Source organism: Ailuropoda melanoleuca, chromosome 5 (assembly GCF_002007445.2).
Source record: "Ailuropoda melanoleuca isolate Jingjing chromosome 5, ASM200744v2, whole genome shotgun sequence".
NCBI lineage: Eukaryota > Metazoa > Chordata > Mammalia > Carnivora > Ursidae > Ailuropoda > Ailuropoda melanoleuca.
The window spans coordinates 105,578,829-105,601,491 of record NC_048222.1 but is presented as its reverse complement, the minus strand read 5'-3'; the positions used below and the strand labels follow the sequence as shown (position 1 = coordinate 105,601,491).

The following is a 22,663-nucleotide window of genomic DNA, read 5'->3' as shown; positions in this document are numbered from 1 at the left end:
TGAGAGAAGTCAGACTTCAGATTTTATTACCTCCTCTGCATTCTCTCTGTCATGACTCTGTGCTTCGTCTCTGTTTTCTTGCCCTCTGCCTATAGTCCAGCTCCATTACTCTGTAAGGCAGCTTAGTAACAGGTTATTTTGAAATTTAGCAGCTTAAAATAGCAGTAAAAAAATTACTGTCTTGGACAGTTCTTGTGGGTCAGGAATCCAGGAGCAACTTCACCAGGTGGTTCTGACTTTAAGATCGTTACCAGGGTTGTAGTCAAGGTGTGCACCCTGGCTACAGTTACCCGAAGGCTCTGCCGGGGGTCGAGGATCCCCTTCCACGGTGACTCTTTTGCTTTGTGGCGGGTTGGTGCTGGCAGGAGGCCTCAGGCCTTCACCATGGGGACCTCTCCATAAGTTGGCCTGAGTATCCTCAGAGCATGGCAGCTGGGTTTCCCCAAAGCAAGCGATCTGCCAGAGAATGCCATGCAGAAGGCCTCCTGCCTATGACCTAGTCTTGGAGGTCAGATACCACCATTTCTATAATAGCTTAGTAGTCACGTGTCAGCTCCGTGCAGCATGGGAAGGGACTACACAAGGGCATGAAAATCAGGAGGTGAGGCTTAGGGGAACCATTTTGGAGGCTACCATACCCTTTCTCTCTGCTGTCCTCTCTTTATCAGCCACCCAGAATTTCTTTCTGAGGCTGCCCCTGTTCCCTAAATAGGTTTCTGTCCATTTTCCTTTTTGAGGCCCACAAAAGTCTGTCTCCTTATCAATTTTCTTATTTTGTTTTCCTGATTGATCACCCCCTGCCCATTCTTTTCTCTCCCCTTCAAATTCTAGAATCCCACCACCACTGATGTTTTCTTCTTAATCCTCATCTTCCTCTTGACCTCAGCCCATGATCTCCTGTTTCGTCTGCCCAAGCCCCTCAGAGTCCCTTCGATCTAGCTGATAACTTTCCCTGTGGTAATATTTTCTGTGCTTAAATCACAGCATTTTCTTTGGGACAGATAGGCAATAAAGAGTACTAAATGTGTCATCAGCTGCCAGATGGATGAAGAAAGCATTTCCCTGGAATTTAATTCATCATCCCTGTCCCAGTTTAGGACTTTCAAGGCTGTAGTAACTTAAGGCTTCCGAGTCAGGGGCACATCTGTGGACACTGAGGAATAAAATGTCTCACGTTTTGATGTGGAAGTGTATGCCCAGAGGCTGTCTACTGTGAGTATTCTTGTTGGTTGAAAGAAGAAAGAAAAAAAAGTACATTTGGAACACTGTCCAACATCTTGAGATTATAAACTGCCTGATGTGCTGATATTTTATCTGATGATGTCTCCTGGGTCTGCTGGTGGTGAAAGATTTTCCAGATTTGTGAAGTGTGACGAAAGGGCTGGTAGTATCTCATACTGATTGGCAGAGCTAAAATGCAACTCTTTGACCTTCTGAACTTCAAAACTTCTTTTCGAAGCTGTGAAATGTAAATCCACAGTAGCCGCTGACCTTAGACGTTTTTGCTTTTCCCTGGAGCTTTGGTTTTTCTCTGGTTATTTAAAGCTAGTTAATAATCCTCAGTACTGAGAGACTGACTACTTTTATACTCTTTTTATTACCCCAGAAATGCTGGATGGTGACTTCATCTTCGAACATAATTGATTTTGTTGACAGAAACAAAAACAAAAGAGGGACTAAGCAGTTTTGAAGACTTCAGTGGCCTAACAAAATAAATCATCATTATGAATCTCAGACACTGTTTGAGGACAGTGATTTGCACATTGTGGTTGCTCAGTAAAGAGAGGCATTTGGTGGGTCAGTGGCTCAGTGGGGCTGAAGCCCACCTTCATGGGGCTGGAGGGAGAGTTTGCCAAGCAAATCAGTGTATAAATAGGATCAGGGGTAAGAACTTTATTTGTATATAAGCAACTCATGTATTAATCTTCAGTGCTGTCTGATTCATGAAAGTGGCCCATTAGAAATTCTTCTTGGTAGTATATTGAAGATTATTGTATGGAATTAAGACTTAGAAGTTGTGGGGGAGCCTGGGTGGCTTAGTCATTAAGCGTCTGCCTTCGGCTCAGGTCATATCCCAGGATCCTGGGATCGAGTCCCGCATCGAGCTCCCTGCTCGGGGAAGTCCGCTTCTCCCTCTCCCACTCCGCCTGCTTGTGTTCCCTCTCTTGCTGTATCTCTCACTGTCAAATAAATAAAAAAGTTAAAAAAAAAAAAAAAGACTTAGAAGTTGTAGTGAATTGGTGTGCTCCAGTGACCGACAATGGTAACTTGCATAGTTTAGACTGAAGAGGGAGGCACCTCTCCTAGTACCCTGGCACCCTAGAAATGGACGATTCGTCACAGTGAAAGTGTGCAGACATTTTTAGCAGGTGGGCATGGTTATACCACCTGTCTGTTGCTCAGAATCCAGTAAGCCAACACTGTTTGAAAGGCTCTCTTAGAGGGATATGCAGAGATTCCGTGGAGGCTTTGGTGGCCCATGTAGTCAGTCCACTGGAGTGGCAGCGGTACTTAGGAACAGAAAGGCACAAATCTAGCAGGTTCCACAAAGCCCCTCTCATGGACTATTGAGTTGGCTTGTGCGTGTGCCAGCCGAGGCTTCTGGTTAGCCGATAATTCACTATTTTACCACTCCTCACCAATCACAGATACCAGGTGCCACTAATTTAGCCAAATAAAAGCAAGTCTGAGGTTTGGCTACAGATAAGAATACTTTTTGTATGTTACCAAGCTTTAGGTGCTGATTCAGATTAATTGTTCTCATATGGCATTACTAATGGTGAAGTATTTCAGAGTAGATTATCACAAATCCAATATAAAAGTGATGAAGATTTCTGTTTTTGAGTTATTTTAATTTCTTTTAATCCACATATAATTAACATAGTGTTATATTAGTTTTAGGCTTACAATATAATGATTGAACAAGTCTATACTCAGTGCTCATCACGGTAAGTGTACTCTTAATCCCCTTCACTTATTTCGCACCCCCTGCCACCTCCCCTCTGGCAACCACCTGTTTGTTCTCTATATTTAAGAGTCTGTGTTTTCTTTTTGTTTTGTTTCTTAAATTCTACGTATGAGTGAACTCATATCGTGTGTCTTTCTCTGACTTATATCTCTTAGCATTATACCCTTAGATCTATCCATATTGTTGCAAATGGCAAGATTTCATTCTTTTATATGACTGAATAATATTCCATTGTTTGTATATCTATATCTATATATATCACATCTTCTTTATCCATTCATTAAAAACTTGGGTTGCTTCCATATCTTGGCTGTAGTAAATAATGCTTCCATAAACATAGGGGTGCATATCTCTTTTCAACTTAGTGTTTTAATTTTCTTTGGGTAAATACCCATAGTGGAATTACTGGATCATGGGGTAATTCTATTTTTAATTTTTTGAGAACCTCCACACTGTTTTCCACAGTGGCTGAAGCAGCATGCATTCCCACCAGCAGTGCATGAGGATCCCTTTCTCTCCACATCCATACCAACACTTTTTTCTTGTGTTTGTGATTTTTAGCTATTCTGACAGGTGTATGGTGACACCTCACTGTGGTTTTGATTTGCGTTTCCCTGATGATGAGTGACGTTGAACATCTTTTCTTGTGTCTGTTGGCCATCTGTGTATCTTCTTTGGATGATTTCTGCTTTTAAATGCATTTCTGATTTAGCATTTATCATAATTCATACTGGCTTTCCCTTTTAATTAGTGGAAATGATATTTTAAATATTTTTTTAAACCCACAAAAATGATAATGGAAGCAAATCTGCTTACAGGTAATATCTGGTAATACAGACTTAAAAAAATCTTCAATACATTGCAGAGGTCATCTTTTTAAAGAAAAATATTTTTCTTAAGCTCTCTTTATGTGAGGAAAGGCTGTGGATTTGCTTATCAGTTTGTACAGTATTTGACTCAATGACAGGGATGTGACTATAGTGCTATAATCTGAAAGCATGTTCTAAATATACCACAATGAATATTTTGATGAGTAGGTCTTGTACTGGGTGTCATCCCTACGTTAATTTAATAGCCTTGGAAGACTTCTCTTATTGTCTTCTTAGAGCAGGGCACAGTGTGAGAATAGCCAAATAGCTCCTGGGCTCTGGAGTCAGACCTGGATTTAGATTCTGACGCCACACATTTGCTGTGGTGTTTGGGCAAATTATATAACCTCTCTGAGCTTTGGTTTCTTTATGGATTAATGGAGATTATGATAATACCTAACTCATAAGATGTATTCATTTCAGGACTTGCCACAAAGTAGGCATTCAGTTAACTGTAATTAGTGTCTTCTTTCCTTTTCTTACAAAGAGAAAGTTGTTTTTGGCTAGAGATAACTTGCAATGGTTAGATTGTTGGATGAGTGACAAAGAGAACTTAAGGTAGCTGAAGAATGACAGTTGCTGCCATAAACTTCCTCCACAGAGGTTCTCAACCTTGGCCACACATTAGATCACCTGTGGAACTTAAAAAGAGTACTTATACCCAGGCTGTACCCCAGAGATTCTTTATTCTGTGGTGCAGTCTAGCAGAAGAAGCTTTCAGATCGTCCCAGGTGATCCTGATATAGTCAAGGCCAGAGAAACACTGCTTTATAGCAAAAACCATACCCGGAGGGTTATTCCATTCTAGAGTTTAAGAGTGTAAGAATTAGATTTCTAAGAAAGTTCTTGTAGACCAAGATTTTGCTTGCTGGCCAAATTTGGCCCGTAGCCTGATTTTTTTTAATTAAGTTTTATTGGAACACAGCCACACTTATCGTTTACATGTGCTCTGTGACTGCTTTCATTCTACAATAGCAGAGCTGAGTAATTGTGATAGAGACCATACCACAAAGCCTAAAATACTACTCTCTAGCCTTTGGGAGGAACATATTTTTGACCCCTGCAGTAGGCCACTTAAAAACTGACATAGTGCCATTTTCCAAGATGCATCAAGAAAGTCAGCTCACTACACAAGAATACCTCCTAGATTCTGTTCAAGTGCTTCCTTTTATGAAAAGTCAGAATGAAGTAGTGTCCAGCATTATACTCAAAAGTCAATAGTAATATGCTGTTGATCTAGCCATTTTCACTTTTCTTGGAGAATTGCCTGTTTTTGAATAAAACTTTACATTTTTAGTGTGGTACCTAACATTTCTCTTTAAATTTTAAGTTTTGTAGAAGTTGTAATAATCTGCTTATCAAAGAAATTTAATGTAGGGCACTCTGACTTGACTTCTTGGCTAAAAATGTAGAGCTGGAATGTTACTCATTATCAGCCATGATTGCGTACATAGCACTCAGTCAGCCATGAATGCCTTTTTAAATGATGCTAGCAGTTGAGAACATGTTATAGCCTTTTCTGCTCTATTTTCACGTCTTTTAAAAAAGTTTTTAGCAGAAGTGAATAAAACAGAAACAGACTCATGAAATACAGAGAACACACTGGTGGTTGCGGGGGGGCGGTAATAGGGGGATGGGCAATAGGTGAAGGGGATTAAGAGGTGTAAAGTATAAGCTAGGGAATATAGTCAATAATATTGTAATAGCTCTGTATGATCACAGATGGTAACTATACTTACTGGACTGAACATTTTGTAATGTATGTCAATGTCCAATTGCTATGTTGTGCACCTAAAGGTAATGTAATACTGCATATCAATTGTACTCCATTTAAAAGAAAGAACATAAATATAAATATTTAAATATAAATATATATATTTCTCTCAAGTGCTTAAACTAGTGCTGTCCAATAGAACATTCTGAGTTGATGGAAATGTTGTTATCTGCATTGTCCAGTATAGTAGTCACCAGACACGCGTGGCAGTTAGACACCTGAAATGTGGCTAGTGCAGCCGAGGAACTGAATTTTCTTTAAAAAACAAGAACTGAAAACAACTTAGCAGAAGCAGATTCTTGAGCCTTTCCTTTCCTTGGCTACTCGAAAATGGAGTTGCTGCCGCTCCCAGAGACACAGGTAGATGGGGCAGCAGTGCTGGGTCTCGTGACATTCTCATCACTGTCTCCAGTCCTTTCCATCATCTTGTCTCCTTGACCAATCAGGACCTCATCAGGAAATTCGCCCCCCTCTCCTCCCCACCCCTAAACATAATCACATCTTTTTGAACCAGTTAGTAATTATGGAAGAAAATCTCGAGAGAGCCCAGATGCTGCCATCCATTTATGCTTTATTGAGGAGGTCTTGCAAACATGCAGCATCTAGGCACTGTCTTTGTGCTGTCTCAGCATTGCAGTTGCTGATGGCAGCATGAACGCTCATTAGCATTTTAAGAGATTTTAATAAAAATTGTTAGTTTTACAATAGACGTGGGACAGGTTTAATCAGGAATGCCATATTTTAATCTCTGGTGCTAATTCAATCCTTGCTTCCAGAGGAGAATAATTCTCTGAGCAGGAGCAGGGAAATGTAGAAACTGTGCTTTGGGAAACAGGGAGAATTTTGTCGTCCTTGCTTTATCCCCTGCTTTTGCATTGCTCTTTGTCTGCGTGTCTCTCGGGGCACTGGGAATGCTTTGCTTTATATTTCACAGTAGACACTTCACATTTGTCGGGGATCTGTCCAGGGATCTTGGTGAATACCCAGCTTTTCTTGTACCCTGAGAGCACCAAGCTTCATTACTGGGAGGTCAAGTGAACTTAATCACTGGCTGTGTGATTCCAGCATTATGAGCGCAAATTCATGCCTTAGCAAAATGGCTCCCTCTCACGGGTCGTCAGAGTCCTTTGTTACCACCAGAACCTTAACAGACCATTTCTTGGAGTGTAGAGGTTTCTTGGAAGGGTTTGAAGCATGCACGTATGTCTCCTCATAAGATTGTAAACTCCTGGGTGGTAGCAATCGTGTCACTTCATCTTTATATCCTTTAACAGCCCAGCGTCGGTTATTGCTGAGGGAGGAAAGGCAAAATGTTCCTGTGTCAAGTCATGTCCCTGTTCAGCTGTGCTGTCATGAAATGATTCCCCTTCATGTTTTCATTTTCTAAGCATTATTTTCAAATAAAGGAACGTTATTTGGGACAGGTAATTAGATAGGTCCCTCCTGTTAACTCTATATAGGTCTTTGATTTTGTTTTTTTGGTAAATGCTTGAGGTTTCATACTTTAAAAAAAAAAACAATTCAATTCGAGAGTTTTGGAAAAATGCTCTTCTTGCCATCATTATTTGCTAAGTAAGCTGCACTTACTGGCGATTTAATGACATGTTTGTCGGATGCATGTGAAAGTAGCCTTTCAGTTGGTCCCCACCACGTGCCACGTCCTCCCTTGAGGCCTGGGACCTGCTGTCTTTTAGTTGCCAGGGATTCAGTGTCCACACCTCCTCTGTCTCCCAGTCTTTCTCCTTGCTGCCTGTGAATCCCAGCACATGCTGTGTTTGTAATTGCTGGGCTGTACAGGGACTTGGGTTAGGTCGGAGTAGAGGTTTAATCAAAACAAACATTGGGAAAGTTACAGTGGTTCACAGGAACTCAATTAGTAGATACTCCGAGGAGTCACCCATCCATGTGAAAATGTATACGGAGGCAAAAATGACTTCATTTTAATCCCTTCCAAGACCTCCCTCTTAGAGAGCCCTTGAGTTAGAACACATCAGCTTGCAGTGAACTAAAACTTACTCATATTAGCTCAAGAAAGGGAGAAGGATGTTACCTGCTTCCAGGAGAGCTAAGCAAGCGGGCCTGGGGGAGGGTAGGGACAAAGGTAGGTCTCAGGATGGTCAGCAGTGGGCCTGCATACTGGACATTTCCCTAGGCTCTGAGTGTTGAGAAGAGAGAAGGTCCCTGCCCAGCACCGTGATTCGACCAGCTGCGGCCTGAGGGTGTGGGGCTGCCCCATTCTGGGTTGTGAAATTTAGACATGCAGGTAAACCAGTCACTATGCACTGTTGTTTCCAGGTTGGCTGCTATGAATTTAATTTGGATCTCTTATTCCTGTGACTGGCAATTTTCAGTCTAGGAAGGGTGAGATTAGAAGAGTAACAGGTTTGAAATGAATTATTTAGCAAAAGATATCTTATAGCCATTGTACACTCAATAATTTGAAAACATTTCTCAGTCATTGGATTCAAGACTTTATGCTAGATATTTTAAGGCAAAGTATACTAATACCTAATACTGAGTTAGTGTTACCTGTCAGTGAGTTTACATGTTAAATGAGTTTACATGTAGGAGTTAATTTTAATTTTCTTGCTATTCTTTGAACTAGGTAGGTCTTGTGACTATCCCTATATTCAGGGCAGAAAATTAAGACTTGGGAAATTTAAGCAACTTAAGAAAACATATATATTGAGAGGCATCTGGGTGGCCTGGTCGGTTAAGCATCTGATTCTTGATTTCAGCTCAGGTCGTGATCTCAGGATCCTGAGATCAACGGCCACATCAGGCTCCACGTCTGGGTGTAGGGCCAGCTTAGGATTCTCTCTCTCCCCCTCTTCCCCAGCCCGTCCTCACTCTCTCTCTCTGTCTCTAAAATAAATACAATCTTTTTTTAAAGAAAAAATTGAGTTAATATATAAAATTCATGGGAAAAAAAAAGCAATGAGAAATAAATTGGACAGGCAGGCAGTGAGACAAACGATGGGGTTATTCTGTGGGGGTTATTCTGTTGGTCACAGAGACCCACTGGCGTTTTGGATCCTCAGGGTCACATCAGAACTATCCTTGGAGAAGTTTCCTGGCAATCCTGTGTGGAATGGCTGAGACTGAGAGTAACCAAGGAGGCCTTTGATGAGGTGCCAGGAGAAGCCGAAGGAGGACCAGGACCAGGGTTGTAGCTGTGGAAACAGAACTGACTGGAGAACCTTGTGGTTTTCTTTCAGGCTTCCCTTGAAGTCCCCTCTCTGGGCCTGGGTTTTAAATGAGCTAGCTTTTAAATATTCTAGCATAAACTACAGCTGATTTTGGAATTGCCTTTCAATTCCAGCTGCAAAGAAATAGAACAAAGCAGAAAAGCTAAATTTTGAAACACTACCCACCAGTTACCTTGTGAGAAACCAAATGATCGAACTCCGAGGAGTCCGTGAAGTATTGTGGTACTGTCATCAGGTTAAGGGTGGGCTGAAAGGGACCCGACACACACACCCATGTTGCTACACAGTTTTTCTCCATGTCAGAGTGAAGGAGACAAAACCTGTGAGAAGCACGTTTGCCATTCAGGACAGGGGCTGATTTGTTGTCTCTCACAACTGCTTTTCCTTGGCCTCGTATTGCTAAGAGTACACGCTACTGCTGGCTTTACTGTCCACACAAGGTGGTGACATGGGATCTGAGAAAATAGACCAAGTTTTAATGCCTCTTATTCTTGAGGCTCGTATCTTATTTCAGAAGAACTTCTGGATGATCCTGTTTGAAGCAATGTGTGTAAGTATTGGGCTTTCCTGGGTTTTGAGCCAGACTCAGGATCTGTGAGGTTCTTACTTCATCCAGAGGAAGAGAGTAGACCCAGTGTGTCCAACTTTGAGCTCTCTGGGGCGGGCGTCTCCCTGGCTTGGCCCTGTCATGTATGCCTTTAGTCAGCAAGTATGAATTCAGTGTTGTGTGTACCAGGCACTGGGCTGCGTACGGGAGATGCAGTCATGAATAAGGCACAATCATTATGGGGTAGAGGTACCAGGACAGTTTGGGCATAGAGGCAGGCAGGTAATTTCACTAACACAAAAAATGTTGAAGAGCCTTCTCAGTATTTGGTAAGTCCTTTGACCTTGGAAGCTCCTGAAAGGAATAGTTAAAAAAAGAAAAGGGGAAAGAAAGACAAAATTTAAGGAGAAAAATTTGAATTCAAAAGCCTAAGAGCCCTTAGGGATAAAGAAAAAATTCCCTAAGCAGACATAATAATAAACCCGATATGAGTAATAGTCATAATATGAGTTTTTCAGTTCTTCTAAGAATTAGAGATATTTTTGTATTGGACTGGGAACTTCAGCCCTATTGAGTTAGAACCTATCTTTTAGTTTTATCTTTTATTTCCCTCTGGTTCCTAGTAGTAAAAGTCTTTAAAATGGTTAGGAGGAATTCTTGCTGTCTTAGGGTCCGTGAAGAAGAGGGTCGAGCCCGGGCTGCACTCGATCTGGAGTCCACAGGAGGGTGTGGAAGGTAATTCAGTCCTAGGCCTGGGGCTGAGTTCTGAGAAGGGCTCCACCTTAGCAGGGGCTCCCTGAGGTCCACCACAGGGTGGCTGTGGGATCTGGGGACTCTGTGCTGACATGTCTTGGAATTACCTAGCATTCTAAACCTTATATGCCACTAATCAGTACCTTGTTCTGCTGTGGTGCCGTCATAGTTTCCTTTACTTTATTCCATTGAGGTCAAAAGTAAAACAGTATCAAAGAGAGCAACACATGATCAATTCCCTGATATCCACTCTGATTTGAAAATACTTTAAGGAAGAAATGTGTTAATGATATAGGGAGGGAATGAGGGAGAAAGACATCCCTTCTCTCTTTTTGTAACATTATACTCTTGCACAATACAAGCATCTTCTGTTCTGTAAAGATTAGCTAGCTGAAGATGTGTAAATTTTCCTGATAAATAATGGCCACTCTCCTCTTTCAGCAGATTTCTGCGCACGGAAGATCTTCTTCCAATGTAAATGGTGGACCGGAACTTGCTCGTTGCTTGAGTCCTGAAGGTAGTCCTCAATCTGATGATTACTTTTGTAAAGGAAGTTGTCCACGTGAACTTGGTGGCCACCCAAAACCCACTTGTGCTAAATTATCATCTTCCTCAACAGGGATGTAATCCTGTCACCAGTTAGCCTAGTGAGCCTTGGTGAGGTCGCTTCAAGATACATAAAAGTTTCTTTTTTTAATTAAGCTAACCCAATTTCAGATTTTACACTTGGGCTTCCTTTATTTTTCCTTAGTGGCAGTCTGCTCATAAGTCCTACATGTAGACTTTCCTTTCTCTCAGGGAGCAAAAGTGCTTTTCTTCATTGGATGTCTGGTATGTGCTGGGCTTTGGGGATACTTTGTATAAAATAATCCTTTTAACCACTTCCTCTTCCTGCTTCTCTCTCCTCCCCCTTTTGAGAGGACTTTGATCCTCTCTACCTTAACAGGTATCCCAGCTGGGTACAGTTTTCTTTACTAGAAAATTTTTAAGATTGAATCCCCACCATCATCCCGTTCCCCAAGAATTAATAAAGAAGTTTACAAAGCTTAGGTTAAATGTCCTTTTACTTATTTCAGTTGATATTTCAGGGATGTGTTAGGTTTATTGATTATGTTGGTTTTAGATTTCACAACAAGGTCTAAAGGAAATTGGAGATTTAGGTGTTTAGGTGTTCTCTTCAGAAAATATGCTTAGAAATTTTCTAATGGTTCACCATAGATTTAGAAATGAATCTCATTGCAATTTATTATTTTACAGATATGTAAGAATCAAGATGAAACGCTGATGTGTTTGCTAGACTTTGCATTTATCCTTTTGTACAGGTGTGAATGGAAACAGGTGCTCTGAATCATCAACTCTTCTTGAGAAATACAAAATTGGGAAGGTTATTGGTGATGGAAATTTTGCAGTAGTCAAAGAGTGCATGGACAGGTGAGTGGATAGTGAGGATAATCATTGGTTTACCTATATTTCTTCCCTGGAGTTTATTCTTACTTGAGCGAATGAATGAAAGCCCTTCCTGGGAGGTCTCTTTTCCCCGCTCCTGAAAAAGTCTACTCTTAGGACCAGCTGTTTTATAAGTCCTCAGGCAATTTGACCTGGAAAAATATGGGTGTAGACACAGAGTATAAACTTGCTTTGTATGCAGTTGGGCTGAGAGATTTATCAGGTCTCATCCATGAACCAGAGAGGAATAGGAAAGAATAAGATTCATTAAAAAAAAAAACAAACTCCTATAGCACTTACCTGTGTCAGGCGTGTTCTCAGTGGTGTGCTTATATTATTAACCCATTTAAACTCCACAGTAAGCCTATCAACTAATACTTAGTTGTATAGACTAGTAGTTCAGGATACATGAGCTCTGACTCTGTTCACATCAGTGTCAGCCAACTTTTGCCTATATGAAAATTATATATTTGCTTATTCAACTTTATTTTGTTTCAGGTCCTAAATTCTCAAGTGGTAAGAAATAAATTCTTTTAAATTCCAAGCCTTTTGTAAACAGTACACAAACTGGAAAAGACTGAAATTAGAGTCTTTGTATTTATAGGGCAATAGCCTACTTGTTCGAAGTGGTAATTTTTATTATTGGTGGGGAGTTTTCCAAAAGTCGTAACTACAGCTTTTTCATTTCACCGCATCTCCAGTGAAGCTTTCATGCTCCTTGTAGAGGACACTGTCCCCTGAGTCTTTTGACTTCATCTGGTGCACAGTTTGGCACCCAGGTAACAAGTTAAGCATCTAAAATACGACTTCTACAGACTCATTAGAAATCTGAGTCCAGGTTTGGTTAATGTGATGGGGGAGCAACATAAAGGAAAGTTACTCTTCCGTGTGGCTAAGGCATCTGCACTGGAGAGAACTGATGTGTTCCAGGAATACTGCCATGTTCTTTGTCTAACTGGCGTCCTAACTAAACAGTACCTTTTGGCGTGTTCAGATTAAACTATGTTAGAGGTGATTAAAAGTCAACATCATGTCCAAGTAAATGATCTCTTTACTACCAGATACAGGCAGTTAAAGGTGTGGATAAAATGGCCCCAGCTGGAGTTTTGGCTGAGAGAGAGAGAGATTGAGAGATATTGAAAGCCTAGGGCTTTTTAGTCATTCATAGATTAATGTAAAGATATTGATCATAGAAAAATTTTAGTTACTTCGATTCATTTTTCTTAATTTTATTCTGCCTCCTAAGAGAACTGTTTTGAGATTGAAGTATGGAAAAAATTTCTTGTTCCACTTTGATACAACAGAGTTTAAGTACTTTCAATATGTGAATTATTTAATATTATAATTATTAACATTTATAAAATGAGACTGACAGTGTAGCTTTGGATTTTTTTTTTCTTTTTTTGGGTACCTTTCTCCCTGTCCCCACTCACTATCATCCCTGATTTACAGAGGAGGAAGGCAGTACTTTTTGTTGAACTGTTTTCCTGTTCTAAAAGATATTTAGAAGAATATCTTAGTTTCCTTTAGTAGAGGAAATCAGGAATGATTGTATCTTTGTGTCTTTAAATTGCCTTTCTCTGATCGTTTCATAGGTCCACTGGAAAGGAATTTGCCCTGAAGATTATAGACAAAGCCAAATGTTGTGGAAAGGTACAGTATACGTAACTGTTCTGTAAACGAAACTGAGAAACTTGGTGAGATGTTTACTGTGGTGAAAGAATTTAAGTGGGCATTGACAAGGCCTTAATAGGAATAGACCACTGATGATAATGGGGGAAGCACTATCAACCTGTCTTTTTCTTTCTTGTCATTTTTTTAAAAACTTTAATCCTAAAACAATAAATCGCCTTGATCTGGTCCTAGCTATAGAAAATATAAGTTCTCTTCTTTGGGAAATGCTTGTATCAAAATCCAGCAAGGATCAAAAGATGTATCATGAACTGTAATGAGTCAAGACTTTACCTTACTTTCCAACTAACTAGTTAGCCTTCTTGCTTTATGGATGCTGGCTGAAGACACAAGATTGCTGGGTCAGAGACAAAACACTTTATAACTCGTGGCACAGCAGGTAGCATTGGTTCTCTTAGCTCCCAAGTCCCATGGAAGTGATGCAGAGGGGCCCTGCTGGTTGCTGTACGCAGAATAGGTTTAGATCACAGCTGAGGATCCTTAAGATTAGTGAACCTCAGTCTTATGAGGGTGCAGCTAGCAAACCTATCCAAACTTTGCCCCAGAGGAAAACTTTATTTTTATGATCAAGGTCAGGAAACCAATCTGTCCTATACCCTTGAGGGAGACCCTATCTCCAAGATCTCTGTGTTACAAATACCCTTGGGAAGATAGTTTGTAACAAAAGCCGATACAAGAAGTGCAGAAACACCATGAAGAATTGCCTGCCCCCCCCCCCCCCCCCCCCCCCCCCNCCCCCCCGCCCATGAACTTTTTTTCTTCTGTCCTACTCTCCAGCTGGTCTGGGAAAGACCAAATGATGAAATTCTGCTGAAGTGTAGATATGTTAACTATGTTTGAAAAGATAAATATTCTGTAGCAGGGATGACAAAGACCTTTTTAGGTTATTTTTTTGTAGCATAGCAGTTAAGAAAGCAGGCTCTAGAACTCACAGGTGGCTAGTCTGAATTGAAGTGTAGATGTAGAAAACACAGTAGGTTTTTGTAGACTTAGTACTAAAAAGGGAATTAGAAAATTTAGATTTCTGTATGTGGCTCACATTCTATTTCTGTTGAACAGTGCTGTTCTAGTGCCCGAGTGTATAAAGTTTTAGTCTTGGTTCTGCTGCTTCTTTCCTGTGCTACCTTGGAAAAGTTACTTAACCCCTCTGTGTTTTTATTTCTCCCTCTAAAATGTGGTTGTGAATAGTATCTAAGACACAAGGTTATTGTGAGGAATAACTGAATTAAGGTATGGAAAACATGTAGAGAAATACTAGTCTTATATACTAGTATTAATAATGTTAACATTATTAACATGCCACAGGAATTCAAATGTATAATTAATTAGAATTTGAAGTGATAGTCATGATTTTATATTTATGGAATTCCTAAACTAGTCTTCATTGGAAATTTACAAAATTATGTGTTTTTAACAGAAAGTTTAAAATATTATTATAGTGAAGTTTTAGAAAGGCAAAAGGCAAATTTGTCCTTTTTTTTTTTTTTTAAACACCATGACAGCTAATGAAGCAGAGACTGTGCAAAATGCCCCCCTTTTCTTTGAATAAGTAAGGTTTTCCTACAGTTAATTTCCTTTAAATAATTGTGTGCTTTTACTTATTGTTCTAACAATATTATTAAATTTTTAACTGCAAAGCCTTTTCCCCACATGTAAATAAGCGTTGCTCTTTCTGGTATTGTGGGATTTAAGCAGAATGTGTTATAATTTTGGGAGTCACGCTCTAAGCAAGTAGCAAGTATTTTTATCAAAAAAGTAAAACAAACAAAGACTATGGTAGGGGGCTGTTGTTTACCTGATTAAAATTTAAGCAGCTGTTGTAGTTGTTGAAAAAAGCTCTTTATGTGCAAAGACACGTTAGTCTTTTACACAAAGTGCTGAGGAAAATGATTAGATCACTTTAAACATTTGGGTCTGTTTTTCCTTGTCACTGAATGTCATTCTGTTTTTATAATTTATGATCATGTACTTATTTCCGTCCTCACATTTTGCTTATTTGAGCAACTGTTTCCACTTTAACTATATAAAATTACAACTTACAGACTTGATTTGTTCCAAATAAGTTAATTTTCCCATTGAATTTTATCTTTAGAAAAAAATGATACAGAGAATTTGTTTTTTAAAACAAAATTTAGGGGGAGGCATAGTGGAATCAGCTACTATTCTGGGGTGTTGTTGGTTACTTCTGTTTTGTGGGTTGTACACAGAAACTAAATTACCAAAATGTATTATCTCTCCAGACTTGACATAAAGGAATTTTGCGCATTACCTTTAATGACTTGCTGAACAAGATATGCCAGTTTCACTGATAAACAGAGGTTCGGATTAAAGAGCTTCCCAAAAGTCACTCAGAGGCAGGGCAGTGATTGGAATTTTGTGCTAGTGGACTATGTAGCCTATACATTAGGCAGTCTGCCATGTTCCCTATTCAAGCTCAGTTTATTCATTTGTTCATGTAATAAGAACCTGGAGAAAAAAAAATGTTAACCTTTCTGGCCTTCTCTTTGCTTTTCTGTCATATACATATACATTATTAAATTAATTGACTCATTTACCTAAAATTTGTTATGTGTGCAAGACACTGTGCTAGGAATAGGGTAATCTCTCGTATAAATTAATACCAGTTCTGCAGATAATATATGGGAGTTTAGAGGAAGCTCAGGACAGAGAAGTAGGTGATGGGTGAAGGCACCATAGAGCAAGCATTTGAGCTGGAACTCCAGCAGTGGGTAGGATTTCAACAGGCAGCGATGGAAGTAGAGCCTTCCAGGGGCTAGCACAGCGTGAGCAAAGGCCCAGAGGATGGAAAGCAGGTTAGGTCCCTCTAAGTAGGAGATTTTTGCAGGATTTGCTGTGGGGCTGGATTTATGGAGGCCATTGAGAAGGCTGTAGTGTTTGTAAATTGAAGAATTCTTTGATATCTAATATTCTAAACAGTTCATTCTAAATGATTACTAGATGTGCATAGTGTACGAAGCTCTGAGCTCTCTGTTACGGTGCTTCAGAGTGGTCTGCCCTTCTCTTCCAACAGTTATGCATTCGTCACCTACACGCAATGGGCCCAAGCACAACACAAATCCAAACGTATATTGTATTCATTTCCTGAGTCTGTTGGAATAAAGTACTACAAACTCTGTGGCTTGTAACAGCAGGAATTTATTCGCTCACCGTTCTGGAGGTCAGAAGTCTGAAATCCATACTCCCTCTGGAGCTCTAGGGGAGAATCTGTTCTTTGCCTCTGAGTAGCTTCTAGTGGCTGATGGCATTCCTTGGCTTGCAGCCACATCACTCCAATCTCTGCCCTTGTCTTCACATCCCCCTCTCTTCCGTGTGTTTATTTTTCCTCTTCTGTCTGTGAAATCTCCTTCTGCCTCCATTCATAAGGGCAGCTGTGATGGCACCCAGATAATCCAGGGTTGTCTCCTCATTGCAGAATCATTAATCACATCTGTAAAGACCCTTTCTCCAAATAAGGTAATATTTACAAGTTCCAGGGGTTAGGCCTTGATATCTTTGGGTGGCCATTATTCAATCCGCTACATACATCTTACCACAGAAATCACATGGGGTGATTTGGACATTTTCTCCGTCTTACTGGAGAGCAATACTGACTAAACAATGTGGAATCCAGCTGAAAGCCACTGTTGGCCAAGAGCAAGGCATGATGTGTTCATTCACTCAGACACTTCAGAACTGTTAGTTGCTGGAGAGCAAGGTAAACAGAAGCCTTCCTACAGCAGGGGGAGAGCAGTGGTTGGAACAAGCACAGTGGGCACTGAGAGAAGTAAGAACGGTGCCAGGCAATAGGGATAGAAGTGAACGGACGTTCAGAGGCTACTGAGCAAGTAGGCCTGGCAGGAGCTGGGGATTGATGGGCTGTGGTAGAGGACAAGGGAGGGGCTGGGGGGACAACGTCAGCTTTGGGCAGCCAGGTGCATTCAGCAGGACAGCAGGCATGGGAGGAAAGGGCTGCTTTGTGGGGCTGGGGCGGGGTAGAGACAAGATGGTTAGTTTGGTTTGGGAGAGTTGTTTATTCCCTAATCCATCTCTTTCTCTCTCTCTCTTTCGTACATTAAAAACCAGCATGGCCAAAGATGAGGTGGTATCCTTTGCCAAGTTAGCAGTTTTCTTTGTTATTTACTCTCACTCAGAACCCTGGAACAGTGCCACGAAATGATTCATATGTAAATTATTTGGAGTTAGAATCCTGAATCACTTAACATGAATAATGGTAGATGGCTGAATAATCTAAGTTCAGGGCAGCTCGAGATAGAAGTGACTTTCCTATTGTATTGAGAGGGATTTTTTTCCTGGCAGATGTAATCTAGAGAGTGTTTTTACGTATTGGACACAGTGATTCCACAGAAATCAGAGATGACATTTGTAACGATTTTTACGGGCTACTTTTGTTTTGCTTCCAATGATAATCCATTTGAAAAGCCGATCGTTCCTTCCCGGACAGTTTTACAGGCACGGGCAGAGGTGGGGAGACAAAGGCTAACACCCCCCACATTCCGACAGAAACGTTCACCAAGCACGTAGAACCTTTGCCATCGTGAAGGGGAGCCTGGACGGGGCTAACAAGTAATGGTGGGCGGCGTGCTGCAGACTTGCTCAGTATTCCCAATGTAGCGGTGCTGGTGGGCTGAGGGGAAGTTCCACGGCACAGTTCCCAGAAGACTTTCTCTTGAGCCTTTATTGAAAAAAATAACTTTTGAGAGATGTTGTCTCCCTAGGTGGTAGACTTCTTATTTTAACTGGGATTTGAGAGAGTTCCTGGGGTACTGGTGATGGGGATTATTTCACTATGTCACTCTCAAGTAGCATCCCTACCGGAGCCCCTGAACAGAGGGACATTTACAGACTCCTCCAACTTCAGAGGCAATGGGGAGGGTGGGGTGGAGCTGAAGTGATAGATCCGTTTAGCTTTAGAATAAAATGCCTCTCTTACTGCAGCGGTAGTACTCCTGTCGTCTTGGCTTCACAGAGAGTGAAAGGAATGCATTTGCTCACCTTTATGTGTTTGCGAAAGTACATCTAACTCTGCTTGTTAGTGTGATAAAGGGCAAACTTGGCACAGATGATCCAGAGGCCTCGAAGCAAGTGAAGCAATTCGGAGCGTTTGCTGAGTCTGTCTCTGCGGCCACAAGGAGTTGGCTGTACAGCTGCTTGCCTGGGGAGGGACCAGGGCACTGTTCGCTGCTTGGTGCTGTGGCTCTGAAACTTAGACATAAGGGATTGGAAACCGGTGCACAGCCCTGTGCCCGGCCTCCCAGCCAAGGTTTGTTAGGGTCTGAGATCTGGAAGCATTTGCTGAGTCCCAAGCTGGGCATGGACTTCCCACCCCTGCTCATGAAGGGGTATAGGTTCTCCTCCCTGCACAAAGCCTAGTGTGGTTCTGCCTTGACCCCCAATTCACTGTAATACTCCCTCTCATTCCTATCTTTTCAAGGGATTAAGTATTTCCCGCTTTGCAGTTATCATTTTCACTTTGAAAAATTCTGGCTTTTACTGAAGCATTTGTTTTTAAAAGGTGATATTGTATAGTACAAAAAATGTGGCCTTGGACGTCAGAAACCTAGGTTTGCATTTTCCCTCAGAAGACTGTTCTAAGGATAGAGTGTTAAGACATTGCACCACAAGTACTTTCATTGCAGAGAGACTGACAAATAGTGACTAGATTCCTAGTAAGTGTTGGTTCTTTTCTCTTCCTACTTCAGTTTAGCATTTGCCCTGTCATTTGCCAACATTTATTGAGTGACTACTTGGACAAGCCCGGTGCATTCAACGCTGGGGAAATGGCCCATGTGGGCAGGAACTTGCACAGATTTCTTCATTGCTTAATGTTGTAATGTACACTTCATCTGTTGTCAGGCTGTTTAAGGTGGCTTAGAGTAAAAAGACATGTCCACAAGGATGCACGAAGATAAGTGGAGAACCTAAATGACATCTTGACCTAGAGATGATTATCTTACCACTGCAGTGGAACATTGAATTTAGTGCTGAGATTCAGGATTGCAAAGGTGAAAGGGACAATTTGAGGGACACACACACGGGTGTATACATCTGTGTGTATTTAAGTAGCCAATACTATCTCTTATATGGTTACGTTTTATATAAAAGTTATATTTGAAAACCCAGAACGTGTCAGAGGGCAATTAGTTAATTTAACAGAGCATACCCTAAATTCAAAATAATTCATTGTTATAGCTAATGAGGATGAACAAATGTGATATTATTGAAATACTTTCATGTCTCATAAAAATAAAGCAGTAGTTGTTCATGATTCATGTTTGGTGTATTGAGAATAATTCCTTAATGCTGTGGGTAAACATTTTGCTACAGTGCTGATCCCAGCTGCATGACTCACCAGGATTGATAATCAGGTAGTATTTTCAGGGAAGTGGTTAGAGTTAAAATGAAAGCAGTGGTCCCTGTGGTACTCTGTGTTTCCTGATTTCTGAAATACAAGACGGTAAGGAACATCCTTCTGGTGAGTGATTCCATACCCAGCCAGAGAGGGAGAACTTTTCTTTTTCTCATAAATTCGACATGAAATTCAAATTCATATTAGTAATGGTTTAAAAACAGGAAATTTAATGCTCAAATTATATTCCATACGCATGCAAATTTCCTTGTGTACTTGATCTTGATTTTGAGTGTACACTCAAAAAGTGGTTCCAGGGGCGCCTGAATGGCTTAGTCAGTTAAGCATGTGACTCTTGATTTCAGCTCATGTTGTGATCTCAGGGTCGTGAGGTTGAGCTCCGTGTTGGGCTCTCCTCCGGGTATTGGAGCCTGCTTAACATTCTCTCTCTCACTCTCTCTCGTTCTCTCTCTTAAAAAAAAAAAAAATGGTTTCAGCTGAATCACAAAACACAGTGCTGTGTGCCCAAGCTTTCTCAGTGTCATGACCTCGTAAGGCGTTGGAGGTAATGAAGAGACAAGAAGGCAATATGTTTTATGTGCTGGGGCGGCACCACTGAGCCCTTTCAAGGGACACTTTAAAGGATATCAGTTCCTTTTTGTTAGTGACAATGACATGTCACACTGACTTGTCCTTGGTTTTGTCTTTGTACCAAGGGAGATGCTTCCCTCGGCATCCAATCCACAGTAGTGCATCTTCCAGAATATAAAGATAGAGCAGAGGGTTCTGTGGTTTCTGATCCACCTCTCTAAACCCTTCCTTTGACAGGAGCACCTGATTGAGAATGAAGTGTCCATCCTGCGCAGGGTGAAACATCCAAATATCATCATGCTGGTTGAGGAGATGGAAACAGCTACTGAGCTCTTTCTGGTGATGGAATTGGTCAAAGTAAGAGGATGGAGAGATTTCAAGAGCTATCGTTGGTGCCAAATCCTAAGACTTATCATGTTCTTGAAGACCCTAATTGGAAACATGTTTTGCTACCTTGAAACTTTTGTTATTTCTAATAATTGTTCATGGGCTTGTGTCATTTTTTCATCTACTCCAGGCTGACGAACCTTCTTTGTTACCTTCATAGGATTGTCACTGTTGACATTTTGCTGTGTTCTTTTATGTGTCCATCAGGGGGGAGATCTCTTTGATGCAATTACCTCTTCGACCAAGTACACTGAGAGAGATGGCAGTGCGATGGTGTACAACCTGGCCAACGCCCTCAGGTATCTTCATGGTCTCAGCATTGTGCACAGAGACATCAAGCCAGAGAACCTCTTGGTATGTCATCTCTGCTTTTTTTGTTCTAATTAATGCCTCTCTTCCTTTAAAATGACGTGATCACATGCAAACAATATCACTTTAGAGTCTGTACCAATCCTGCAATAAGGGATTGAGAGATTTTAAATTTAGAGAATCACCATGACTCAAGTCAATCATCATAGGTTATTAATGGATTTCTTGAATTGATATGTATTTGTGCATTTACTGTTTATCAGGCATTAGAAAACGTTTCTATTTACATTTTGATTGATGGTATGCTGACGAAAGGTAAGAAAGAAAATTATTTTATGAGGCAAAACTTCTGAAGATTTAGTTAGAGATAGAATTAGGAGCTTATAGGAGACAGAAATAGAATATGATGGTTCGTTTATATGCAGGACAGAACTTTGGAAATAATCTAGTCCATTTATCTCAGCTTTGCAGGTACAGAAACTGAGACTCAGAGATGCTCATTTTTCTGTCTGAAAAATCTCATGCGTCCCATTGTTCTATAGAGGAAAGTCTGTGGCATTCAGAGGGCTTCATAATCTGGTCCCAATTTACCTTCCAGCCTCCTCTCCTGTTACTAACCCTTCCCCACCCATCTGTCTAGAGTGGCACTCAACCTTCATGCCATATTTAGCAACACCTCCATGGTGGCCTATGGAAACACAGCTTGCTAATTGGGCCAACCTTTGTGTCCACACGGTAGAAGAATTTTAGAGAAGCTGATTAGGGACTTCGACCAGCACACATCCCCCCCATACACACAAAAGACCAGTTTTTCATCTATTTCCACCTTTCAGGGCAGAGTATTGTCATCATTACTGCTTAGGAGGTGGGGTTATCTGAGTACTCTGTATCATGATAATCCAAATTCTAATTTTTCCCATCCCCAGCCATTAGTTAAGACTTAACTTTATCAACCCCATTACCTATTATTGCTTATTCCCATACTGGTCTACATTTGCCATGTCCTCTCTCCTGGCAGTGTGGCCGTAAACGTATTCCTCTCATAAGACACAGAGCAAAAGGCTTGTCTTCTTTGACATCACTCCTGACTCCCCAGACAGAGTCAGTCATGGCCACCTCTAGTTTCTGCTCTCCATGTTCTGGCGTGGTTGAGTTTCTCATGTACTTGAGTGACTCCTTCTCTAGATAAGCACCATTAGGGGCAAGGTCTGTGTCTCCATTATTTTCATGTCGCCAGTGCCCTGGACAGTGCCATGGAAGCACATGGTGGACGTGGAGTAAATGGTTGGTGAATGAGCGTGGCAGTCACTCACTAACTAGCGGCTGCACTTGAACTCCAGTCTACAGCTTGTCTCATACTTGCACTGTGCAAATAATTGTTGAGAGGAATATGCATTGAAGTTGAGGCTTTTAGGTCATCCTGGGGACCTTCTGCTAATCCATTTTCCCCTTTTGGTAATACCATTTGATGATTTCTGAGTATCCACTTAGAAGTATGTGAAGTTTTTGTTTTTTTTTTCTTACCATCTTCTGCCTTGAGTTATGTTTCATGTCTAGATTTTCCTATTGGGAAAATAAATATCCTTTCTATGTAAAACAAGATGTAATATAGACTTGGTTTTATGAACTCTAAGGAGGAATGGAGACAGAATTGTAGACTGGGCCTCAGGATAGAAGTGAGGATATGGTGTTCTCTCCTCAAAACAGTCTTCTTAGCTATTATGACCTTACAGCGTCTGTCAGCCCAGGCT

General features: G+C 40.9%; 1 protein-coding gene across 8 annotated transcripts in view; it reads left to right on the top strand.

Moving 5' to 3' along the window:
- Window positions 1-22,663, top strand: part of DCLK2 (doublecortin like kinase 2) — a 149,629-nt gene that overhangs the window by 100,899 nt on the left and 26,067 nt on the right. For 4 of the 8 annotated variants that reach the window (XR_861308.3, XM_011237755.3, XM_034661538.1 and 1 more), the window contains 5 exons: window positions 10,565-10,637; window positions 11,443-11,551; window positions 13,162-13,219; window positions 20,454-20,573; window positions 20,811-20,957. Coding sequence is in view for 7 of the 8 variants with exons in the window: in XM_011237755.3 (XP_011236057.1) it covers window positions 10,565-10,637; window positions 11,443-11,551; window positions 13,162-13,219; window positions 20,454-20,573; window positions 20,811-20,957 (507 nt within the window). In the remaining variant the exon portion in view is untranslated. Of the gene's footprint in view, window positions 1-10,561; window positions 10,638-11,442; window positions 11,552-13,161; window positions 13,220-20,453; window positions 20,574-20,810; window positions 20,958-22,663 lie in introns of all 8 variants that reach the window. The other 4 variants (XM_002929697.4, XM_034661537.1, XM_011237753.3 and 1 more) reach the window with 1 other exon arrangement.